Genomic DNA, 11,757 nt, shown 5'->3' with positions numbered 1-11,757 from the left:
AGGTTTCCACGACACTCAGGAGTAATACCAAAACCAATTGTAATTGATATTAAGGATCTTAAGTGTACTAACAAACATTAGAGACATTCTATAGAAAGAGGAAAGTCACAGCCATGGGAAATTATTTTGGAATACTCACTATGTAGATGTAGAATAGCAAAAAGCTTCAATACGAACCTTCAAGTGCTGCATTTGAAACAAAGCAAGGTTCCCTTTGTTTCAAATGGACTCTAATGCATTCTTTAATTGTACTCATACTCACACATTTTGGATTGTCTTGGTGGAATATACTATAGTTGTTGAATGAAAAGAATATTGAATGTAAAGTTACTTACTTTAAATGTGAGTGATTATTCCTTACCGTATGAACTTGATTAGTAAGGACGTTTAATATCCATAAAACTACATTTAGCAAATGTAAGTCCTGCTTTAAAGCATTTAATTGATTTACTGTTTCATTGGGTCACTCAGGTGCTCAAAAAAATAAGTTTCAACTGTAAAAATTAATCTTTTGATCAATAAATGATACTCAATTGATTTCCCACTTTTTCTTACCACAGGTGTAACATTACATGAGTGTCAGAACACACAATTATATAGAGAACCACTGTGAACTTGTATCATTTCAGAAATCTTCCAACGTCAAATTGGAGCACATGGAGAAGCTAACACAGAAACATTTGGGAAGCGGGTTGTGGAGGCAGACATACACCATTTCACCTTTGAAAAACCACTATGCGGAACTGGAACACCCTTTATGTAAACCTTTTATTGTTACAGTAGCTTTTCCCAACCAAATCCCATTACACTACATAGCCGATGAAATAAAATGAATTAACAAAATCACTAATTTGAAAAGAAAAAAGGATAAGTAAAACTGAACAAAAGTCAAGCAAAACTACACAATGTACATACATCATTCACTGGTACAACCTAAACATTGCTGATAAATGCCAAGACGCATGGAATCCAGTCCAGAGGCCTCGTTGGTTTATGTACTCTTTATCGAGTGACCAATCCCTTCTTCAAAAAGATGCATGTTGATTTGCTAAAATGAGAGATCACCATAATGAAAGATCACCTCTGCAACATTTGAATTGTGCAAAGTACTAAAACAAATCTAATGCATGGTGGCAGATTCAGGAATGGCGAGTCACTTTATAAAAGGCATCAGAAAAAAGCCTAATAAATATCAATACAGCAATTAAAACATAGGAGGCCACTGGTAGATTGATAGGTAGCAGAGGTCCATGAGTGTTGACAGCAGGAGACACTCCAAATACCAGAACGTGGTTGCCACTGGCAGACGCTTGAGGCAGCCTGTGCCCACAGAGGAGAATATGGCACTGCTACAAGTCCAACTAGACACTCCGAGTCTCTGGATATACGGTTTGCAGAGAATCAACTGAGGGGCTTGCAGCAATAAAATAAGGTACTGGTATTCCATCAACCATGGGTTGTCACTCAGGAGACATCTGGAGAGGGAGCGAGAGAGAGAACATATCAATAAGGACAGCTTATTAACTGCATTTAGCATGATCAGGGCTCGACATTAAGGCTTGTCCGCTTATCAGGGACATGTACATTTTATGTTCGGACAAGTGGACTCTCTCCTGCACTTGTCCGATGGACAAGTCAAAACATAGAGAAAAACAAATCAATATGTATTAATATCCGTGAAAAATTCATTCCTCCTTCAGTTGTCCAATCGGAAAAGTAATACATGTATTAACAAGCTGTGCCGAGCGTGCGCCTGACCGTTATTAACCCCACTGCGAGCGAAATGCCAACCTTCTTGACTGCGAAGTGGCCTGTGGAGATTTTAAGTCGGTAGTGAAAGAAACCGACACGTTACCGTACTCAAGCCAGAAGGCAAAATGTTCAGCACCATTGTCGGTGTTCTGCCAATGTATGCTGCCATGTCAAAAATCTATGTCCGCTGAGTATGTTGTCACACGCTGTCTAACATTTACTGAGCACATCACAATGGTATAAATGTAATACCAAATTAAAGAAGGTCTTGGGTGCATATTTCATATTGATTATATCTTCATATCTTATTTCAGTAAGGAGTTGTAAGACCTTTAAATAGACAGTGTGCATTTCTGACAATTCGCCCAATTAGTGGGTAAATTGTCACACTACGTCGGGCAAGTTGTCCAATGTGACATTGGATTATCAACAAATAAGAACACAACTAATTAATTGTGAATATTGATTATAATTTCTAATTCAACTTCATTAAATAACTAAACATTTAAACAATCATGCCTAGAGAATCTGGCAAATCATGTCTTTGAATCAAAACATTAATGCTGGCAGAGCAGACATTAATTAAGTGGCACGACTACTTAACTTTAAAATCGAACGTTCTCTGGCATGCATGTAGACCCATGGTAATTGTTGGAATCGAAATGTAATATGTGACAGCTTAGCGTATTTGGAGTTACCTGACGCAAAACAGAAATACGTCAAATCAGTCTTCAAACTATTTCTGACCTAAAAGTCAGATTTTCGTTTTTTTAGCTAACATTCAACTTGAAGATTTGAAGTAACCACTCGTTATTTTTCCGAACAGTTTTACGTTAATTAAATAAGTATAATCTATCAACAAAATGAGCTTGTTTGTCATGCTTTTTCCGATGCGCTTGAGCAGGTGGGCTTTCACTTGGGTGTGATTGGCTGTTAAGCTCGCTCAAGGGGGAGGGACACAAAGGGCGCCGTGTTTCAATGTTTGCACACTACCTGACTACTTGAGAAATACCTCAACACTTTCATTTTCATCTTGTTAAACTTTGCACAGCATGTTACTGTTTACACTTTATTACTTACATGTTACACTTTATGTTACACTTTATTACTTATTTACTTGTGTTTGCACAGCATGTTACACTATTGATTGCACTTTAATTCTGCTGTAGTGCGACTACCATCACTTATCACTTTATTACTTATCATTACTTACTTTACTTATGATTATTGTGATGGTATTGTTGTGATTACGTACCTTGCTGCAAAGCTAATGTTGAAGAACCACAGCCAAAGATTTGTATTATTGTGTACACACACACACACACACACACACACACACACACACACACGATGATATTTCGACAATTAACTTGTCCTACTTTTCCGAAGGACAAGTACCGGTACCTGAAAAAGCTTAATGTGAAGCCCTGATGATGGTGATGCAATTCTCACAGGCTGTCTGGCATACAGTATCTAAAAGTTTGTTACTCACAGCTAGCTGGTTGCTCTCCAAAGCGTCGCATTAGCTGATCGTGAGTGAACTTGACGAAAGCATCATATTGCTCTGGAGGAAGGAGAAGAAATGAAAAAAAGCAGGCAAACAATGGACGAAATGTGAAGTCAAACATTCTATGGCTGACAAAGATAACTCAAAGTGTCACCAACATACCTGCAAGTTTTGATGTCAATATTTCATCATATTCTTCCCGAATTTTTTCCTCACGTTCTTTAAGTAGTCGTTCACAAATCATTCCAACCTGTCTCAAAGTAAATAAAGGCTGCTCTTTTTTGGATGGAGAGTTTGCCCCAGCGGAAGTACCTGCATGTGAAACAAGAATAAATAATGAAAACAACTGATGTAAATGAGCAGCATTAATCTGTGTGCCTATGAAACAGATAGTTTGCAACCAAATTTGACATGTTAAGACCTAATATATCCAGTTAAACACACTGCCACATCTTGTTAATGTCCTGAGTAAAACGCACGGTTACCTAGCAGAGATGATCCACTCAGGATGTTATGGGGCTGTGAGTCCAGAGGACAGCAGCCCTCTGCCTGCTGAAAGCTATTCTCCAGGTGCCTTCGCTTCATTCGCTTGTACTCCTGCTTGATGTTGTGTAGGATTTGCTCTGGAATGGGGAGAACAGCAAGATTGGGAAGTTAATAGATGAATCAATGCAACATAATGAACTACGGTAACTCAAACTAGTCAACATCATAGAACAAAAACCATCAGTGCTGTAACAAAGGAATCAAGCCACATATTGGGCATCAATTTACTTTGTTAGAGTTGAGGAGGAGCAAGGAGACCATTCTGACCAAGTCGAGGGAATGGCAGAAATATTTACAGCTAGCTAGCTCCTGGCAGATATTTTAAACCACTAAAGGGGGTGCCATTCGTAGCCATATTAACTGGTATATTAACTATATTTCAGTCGAACAACTGAAAGTTAAATGCCCTATGATGCTGTGTATTACGTTATGCTGGTTAACAATATGACCGCTTTTATCTAGTAGGTAATTGTAAACAGTGTTAGGTAGGTATCTAACTTTGCCGGCATAATCTCTTCATAATAGCTAGCTAGTAGCTAACTTAAGACAAACCTGTCCTCAATGCAACCTACTAACATAGCTAGCCAGCTAGCTAACACCGTAGTCAGTTAGCAATCTCAAATCAATCGGCAAGCACCTTCCATTTATAACCTTTCTCTCATGTCTCAAATCTATTGGCTATCAAATGTTGCTGACCGGTTGTTAGCCTGGACGACACTTCTCCAAACGGAGAAGGCTCCATACGCAGATACTTCTGTGGTGACGAGGTGGAGACGACTGGAGACATCATTGGGGCACATCTCCTTCTTTTGGGGGACGCCTGGTTCATCAATGGATCAAAATCCATAGTCCTTTTCAAAGTAGCCCCACAAGCCATTCTTATGACAAAAATCTATATCAAAACGAGATAACGCGGTGGCACTCCGTATCGCAGGGAGAGCTCTTCTGACTAGGCCCCTCTGTAGGCTTTCTTCTCAGACTACACTCAAAACAGGGAAGAGATTCGGTGTGGAAACAAATGCTTCGTTTTTCGCCTCTCGTAATCTTCTTATCATCCAAGACTGAACCATGCGATGTCAGAGTGTTAAACGAACTAAATCCAATCAATCAAATAAGGTTAAACATCAAACAACATCAGATGATAGCGGATTCACATGAGTATTTCTCCCTCAGTGTACTCAGCATTTATCGTTTCACTTGATGACAACTAACATGGAGAGAAAACAACGTACATTTAAAATTGTGAGCTTGCGGGCATGCGCAACAAATAATTTGCATGCCGGTAAATGTAGTTATCGTTGGAGCCCGTTTTCCTTTGTCGTAATGCAATAGTTGGGTGTTATGTACTACATTAACCGCACACCCCCTCCACATTTAAATACCACAGGTTTGTATCGTTTGAATAAAGCACAGAGATAGGAGGACTGTATTATCTTTGAATAAAGCGGTGGCATGTACTGAAATCCAAAACCGAAAGTTGAATAGATGTCCTTTTTGCAAATCACCCAGTCTCATTTAAAGGGACAATCTGCGAATGTCTCACCGTCACTTTCTGGACAAACAGCTGAGGGATGGGGCTGGAGAAATAGAGTTAACCAGAGTTATGAGATCAAACTTATAGTTTGAACCTAGAGCCTACAGTATTTGTTTACAATTATATTGTTTACAAACTATAGAGGAAAACACGTTTATAAATTGGGTTCTGATGGAGTAAGACAGTTGAACTAAATTCAAGTTATATTCTTGAAAAGTTATGGCTGTATCATTAATTTGAAAGTAAAAAAAAGGAAAAAAAAGAATGTAGCCTACCAATCCCATATTTCGCCTTGAAAGAGTGGGCTTTTTTAAAATCAAGGATGAGAGTTGAACATAAAGCCACACTGTAAAACGCATACTATAGTCTATAGAATAATGGGTCACACAAACAAACATTTTAATAATGGAGCAAATGTACCTTTACTATTCCGGTCCCAGCCAACTCGGATCTGGAGTGACATTTTTACATGCAAACGGCACACATTTGATACATAAATGTATACTATTTCGAGCAGCATTGATTAGCACAAATTCTTCAAAATCAAGGGGCATTTCATTTTAAAATGAATGGAAATCATACAGATATACATTACTTTTCATAACGACCATCCTATTGGCTGTATCATGTCTTACTGAGACATATCACAGGCCTCTGGGTGCTGTATGTGGATGAGTAAAACCCCCAAATATTGTACATTTATATTCACATTTACATTTTGTATGATTATATTAAGGGTTTCTCACTTTTCTCACTCGTGGTGTGGTGGCTACCTTGTAAGCAAGTGAGAAACCCGTAATCTAATCATTACAACTGTTCCCAACTATAACTTTGATGTCAACATCCCAAAGCATCACTATGTGAGACTGGGGCAGTAGGGGCAGCAGTGTTGTTGCATACATCGACCTTAAGAGGGCAATACTGCTTCAGGAAAGACTCCCTCTGACCAAATAGATTCTCCTCTGTTCACAAACTTAGAAAATACTATACTATACACCTTTCCTTCCATCCTTGGAGTGAGTGATCACTGATTTGTCGTGACTTAATTGGTTTGAAGAGCTATATGGTATCTTTACATTCACCTTTACAGCTGTGGTTGTGTGTGGGTGTGTTCGACTTCTTTCTAGCAGCTTATGTCATAGAATGTCATTCGTCGAATAAACAACACGGGTAGAATAAATGATAACCAGCTGTGCCTTTATTCAAAAGCTTGAAAACAATACATTGCAATACGAACACACTTGAATCGTATGATTTCCCTCCCACAGACTCCTTATATGCCATCACTGTACAGAAGCCACTTGACAGTTGACATTTGATCTCCAACACTCAACAATACAAGCGGCAGAAAAGCATATACTGGTAATCAGCTGTCAGAATATTGTAACACCAAGATAAAATGTCTATAGAACAATTGTGCTAACTGAGTGATATTTTCTAGATTAAATCCTATAATTGAAAATGACATTTTTCATAAACACTGTAGAGGCTCATCAGTTTTCCATAAAATCCATACACAGTATAACTTCTATTCTAACAATTTGTCAGCTAATGAAAAGCTTTTTTCCCCCTCATAGAAATGAACTGCAGTCATTGTAAACTGATAGGAGAGCTATCTTAGTTTTTTAATTCATCCAAAAGCTCTGCTCCAGGCCGGCTCTAGGAAAGCGTTTGTCTTCTTATATATAAAAAAACATTTGATATTGCAGTTATGATTACGATTACTGAAACAACTTAATGACAGGGTTAGGCTGAAAAGGTTTTATGACGTCGCAAGGTTATCACTATTAACATATTCAATGAATCCACTTGATAAATGCAGCTGAATTCAATCCACCACATGTAGTTTAAGATTACAGTACAGTGGCCAGCTTACTGCAACCAGATTCCATTCTCATGAACAGTGCTCAACCTTTGGCTGTAATGTACATTGTATATTATGTTGGTTGAAGCTCAACTGTTTGTTGTGAAATGCATTACAGTAACACTGTCTATACAATTGTTTGGTAAACATTGATTAAAAAAGAAAGAAAAGAAAACATAGCACTATAACGAACACATTGCCAGAGAAACGTGAAAGGCAGAATACATCTCAGTGTATCCTTCTTTGTACAGTACCAGTACCTACCTTACAGATAGCCATTGAGATTATGGCTCAGTAAACACATATGCCATATAATGTTTCGGGTTGACATTCTATTAACATTCAAAGCAGATTAGGTGTCAGGTCTTGGGTGGCTTCAAATACATCTTTTCAATCAGGGCTTTCAATCAAATTCAATCAGTTGAATTTCAGTTTTCAATCAAATTCTCTGTTCTTCATTTGATGATAATGATTTCCAGTCTCAAACATTCAATATAATACTACTACTACTAATACTAATAATAATAATACAAGTTCCTCCGTTGGGTCATTAGTAATGAATGTGTAAAAAATAGACCCAATATTCTATCGTCTTTATGCTGCTCATGGAAATGAATTTCAACGCCTCACACAACACATATTTGTACATGAAGTCTTACTGCTCAAAGATGTATCGCCTTTATGGTACACACACTGACATCTTAATAACATATTAAAACATATTTTGAATTCAAAACTTCAGTAGCCCCTTATCCCATAAATGAAGATCATTGTTTCAGAACCTGAATTCACAGTACAAAAATATACTACGCCTTCATGAATTCACCAACAGTATACAGTTTGATATCATGAAGTCTATGTCCAACAGCAGACTATCACAGTCTTAGATAGTCTTAGATACTAACACATTTTGAGTCCATCCTGTCTCTATCAACTTTAATAAGCAATTTGGCACTTTGGCACTAAAACACTATTTACTGGCACACTTCATAAATGTAGAATAATTAAGTAATGAACTGCTAAAGCATTTTTTTTTGTAATTCACAACCTTCTTGAGGAGCAATTCTCCTTTTTCATGTTAGGAAGGTTTTATGGCAATATTAGGTGATGGGTGTTGGGTTACACAGTTTCACTGTGACATGACCAATTAGACAGCTTCTGCAGAGGTCTCAGTGGAGACAGACATGGTCACTTTGGCTATTTTCACAGTTGTCTTCACACAGCTCTCTGCAGCCCTGTTGGCAGCGATATGCCTGTTCTGGCAGTCAGACTCCAGGCTATTGTCTAGCTGTTGGGCGCTGCCCCTGCACGCCTGGCAGGAACTGAGGAAGGCATGTCGCAGGTCCTTGCTCCTCAGGGCGTAGATGATTGGGTTGACTGTAGAGTTGAGCAGACAGAGCATGCTGCAGAAGGCGAATACTGTCTTGATATCATCATCCATCTTCCAGAAGAGGTCATAGACCATGATGGCTAGCACAGGGCCCCAGCAGATGACCAGCACTACCAGGATGAGCACCAGGGTCTTGGCCAGACGGATGTCCATGCGTGTCTGCTCAGGGCGTGTGGTCTGCACCTTAGTCCCATCTGCAGAGTACACCACTAGGCTTTTCTGGGAGGTGCGGCTCAGCATACGCACTGCATGATGGTGTGCCTTCCACAGGATGTACATATAGGCATAGATTATAAACATAACCAGCACACTAGTCAACCCAATCCAGAACATCAAGTATTTCTCATCGATCAGCGGGAAGAGGTCTGAGCACACAGAGTTGAGTCTCTTGCAGTTCCAGCCCAGCAGAGGGAGTACCGCAATGACAATGGAAATAGTCCACATCACACAGAAGGCGATGACAGCCTTGGTCCGTGTGACGATGCGCCTGTAGGCCAGTGGCCTGTGTATGGAGATGTAGCGGTCAATAGCCGTGAGGAAAAGACTCCCTACAGAGGCAGTGAACGAAGCAATGACGCCGCCTAGCTTGAACAGAAAAATTGTGGGGCTGTCCTTCCTGTGGAAAACATGGAAGTCCAGAAAGCTGTAGACAAAGATGACACTGCCCAGCAGGTCAGCTATAGCCAGGCTGCCTATGAAGTGGTAGGAGGGTCGACAGCGCAGGGTGCGTGATTGGATGATCACACACAGCACTACCAGGTTCTCCAGCACCGTGAAGGTGCCCAGAGTTAGTGACATCACCGCCACAGCAAGCTGCTGGCTGGGGGTTAGGATCATGAAGCACTCCATGTCCACAAAGTTCTCCCCACACTGGATACCCTCATCTCCAAAGGTGCTCCTGTTGCCAAACATGTCTGTGGCATTAGTGGGGTAGAATGGAATGCCCTTGAGGATGAGCTCCTCGTCTGCAGGCACCTTGTCTGGGAAAGAGTTACTGCGGAAGGCAGAGAGAGGCTTCTGGAATGCGAATCCACCCTTGGTGAAGTCAGCATCGATGGTGGCATCGTCATAGCTGGCATCATTGGAGCCCAAATACTGTAGCCCAGAGGTTATGGTCCGGAAGGTGGTGTCTGCCACACCATCCAGCACAGACTTCATGACGGTGTCTGCGGTGAATACTGAAGTCTAAGATGAACTCTGGTTAACCTACAACATTGTGAGAATGTTTGTGGAGATGTTAAAGCCATAATATTGGACAAGAGAAATGTCTAAATGCTACCAGAATCTATGAAACTGAACAGTTATAAACAATACTAATTTGAAAAACCTGACTCCTATCATTTCATTTCAATCAAATATGCATTAATATCATTCTATCTATCTATTCTATTCTATTCTATCAATCTATGAACAGCCAATTTAGATCCGTTTTTTTCTCTCCAGTAGTTTAGAACCCTTAAATTGTGTGTACTATTTACCATGATACAAACATGAATATTATTTTGACCAAATTATCTAATAATATGGTTGATTATCCTAAAAAAGAGGATATAAATATTACAAATATGTGTTGGAATACCCATTAGGGATGGGCAATGTGAGTTCACTGTTAGCCAGCTGTTGCCGGAGGATATAACACAGACAGAACAATGCCATAATGAATAGTTCCTGTCATAGAATTCATAGACAAGTGGCGGACTGTTTTACAGAGCTGTAGGCTGACAGATAGCCCACATTATCAGCATAGACCGACACACACTGGCAATAAAATATAATTCACCTAATTTTGTTAAGTTAAGTTTAATAATTTAATGAAGTGTGCATTAGGAAACAGTAGAACACTTGTTCAATAATCTGTAACCGAGTAACTCATATAGCTGCAAATGTCAGAGTCTCTCAGAGAGCACGTTGTGCACCCGCCTGTCATCATTCAGTCGACACAGGATGGTGTAATCTAATGCCAGTGCAATGGGGATTTAAAGGATTTTTAAAACACTAATATTTAAATTAATTGTCAACATCAAGCAAACTGGGTGAAGCTGTACATGCATTTTGTGTGGTAAATTATACTTATTTACTTTTTCAGAAAACGCATAAGCGATTTAATTCATATGAAACGTTGAAGTGTCACTCACTTCCTCAAATTGGTATGCTACTTTATTTGTCATGTTGCTGTGAAATTATTGGTCGTTTTTGTCAATCAGCAAAGGTGTCCCGTTTACTGTCATTTGATCCGCTTTGTTGAGTTTAAGTTTTCATACTATAAAAAGCCATGCAATAGACTACAATAATAGCGATAGCATACATAATGAGGAATTGACTTTAAAAGAATATAAACTAAATATCATATAGCCATAGTAAGACTACATAATGGAATTGTTCACCTTTATCAATACACTGTCATTATTAATCACACATTATTATGGCTAAATCAGAACAAAAAGGTATTCAAATACATTAAGATGGACTTTTATTTATGCTACAAACATTTTCTGTTCTTAACATTTTATTTCTTTGCTCTCGGTCATTGAAATGCAAGGAAATCATTTACCTTCACATAGTTCGACCAGGTGTACGCCCCCTCCTCACCAACTGTATCCAAGTGTATGGCTAATCCTACAATACGCGCGACACCTGACTTTAGAATTATTACCAGAGGGAAAGTCAAATACATTTAATATAGAAAATCCTGTCTTAACCATATATGTGGTAAAAAAAGAAAAGAAAGGAAAAAAAGATGAAGAAGATTTTTTTTAAATTAGACGCTTGGTTCTTTTTGTTGCTGTCTTCTCGTGAGCGCCTCTGCTTACTGCCTTCTCCTGTGCGCCTTTCGTAGTGGACAGTCTCTCTGTACGTGCATTTATGAAGCTTCGCTTTTGCAGGCCACATCACGTGCTCTGAAACACTCTCTCCATAGAAGTCCATAGCCAACCAAAGCAGCCGTCAAGTGCAAGAACAAGTGAGCACTGACACAATAGAGAAACCGATTTTAGTTCACAAAGCCCTCCTTGGAACCATATTTCTTGATAATCCTCCTTCTGTAATGTCAGTTTTTTCCAATAACAACCTTCAAATAATATTCTTAAAATTCACTCTCTTATTGTGGTCCCCAATTGCATAATGCATCAGCATAACATGTAAAAATACTATCCATTATTTCACTG

At 39.1% G+C, this 11,757-nt stretch overlaps 2 protein-coding genes across 2 annotated transcripts; both read right to left on the bottom strand.

Annotated features, from left to right (window-relative positions):
• Window positions 1-785: 785 nt before the first annotated feature.
• akirin2 (akirin 2) lies at window positions 786-4,988 on the bottom strand. Its single transcript, XM_080525187.1, has 5 exons — window positions 4,502-4,988; window positions 3,745-3,882; window positions 3,422-3,571; window positions 3,245-3,316; window positions 786-1,475 (listed from the first exon to the last, which is right to left on the bottom strand). Exons 1-5 carry the CDS (start codon window positions 4,680-4,682, stop codon window positions 1,465-1,467), a joined length of 552 nt encoding a protein of 183 aa, XP_080381313.1. The 5' UTR covers window positions 4,683-4,988; the 3' UTR covers window positions 786-1,464.
• A 3,362-nt stretch (window positions 4,989-8,350) lies between these two features.
• Window positions 8,351-9,754, bottom strand: cnr1 (cannabinoid receptor 1; the record flags this gene model as incomplete). The annotated part of the gene is made up of 1 exon (XM_080525105.1): window positions 8,351-9,754. The coding sequence occupies exon 1, from the start codon at window positions 9,749-9,751 to the stop codon at window positions 8,351-8,353; it is 1,401 nt and encodes a 466-aa protein (XP_080381231.1). The 5' UTR covers window positions 9,752-9,754.
• Between the last annotated feature and the right edge of the window lie 2,003 nt (window positions 9,755-11,757).

The sequence above is a fragment of the Nansenia antarctica genome (genome assembly GCF_963989245.1).
Source record: "Nansenia antarctica genome assembly, chromosome: 3".
NCBI lineage: Eukaryota > Metazoa > Chordata > Actinopteri > Argentiniformes > Microstomatidae > Nansenia > Nansenia antarctica.
This window is presented reverse-complemented; position numbering and strand designations above follow the sequence as displayed.

Excerpts from the sequence above, each read along its gene's own strand:
- akirin2 (XM_080525187.1), bottom strand. The coding sequence starts at position 4,682 with ATGGCTTGTGGGGCTACTTTGAAAAGGACTATGGATTTTGATCCATTG. Across the intron at positions 3,572-3,744 it reads GAGTGGATCATCTCTGCTAG|GTACTTCCGCTGGGGCAAAC; the intron begins GTAACCGTGCGT and ends TTTCACATGCAG. Across the intron at positions 3,317-3,421 it reads ATTGACATCAAAACTTGCAG|AGCAATATGATGCTTTCGTC; the intron begins GTATGTTGGTGA and ends TCCTTCCTCCAG.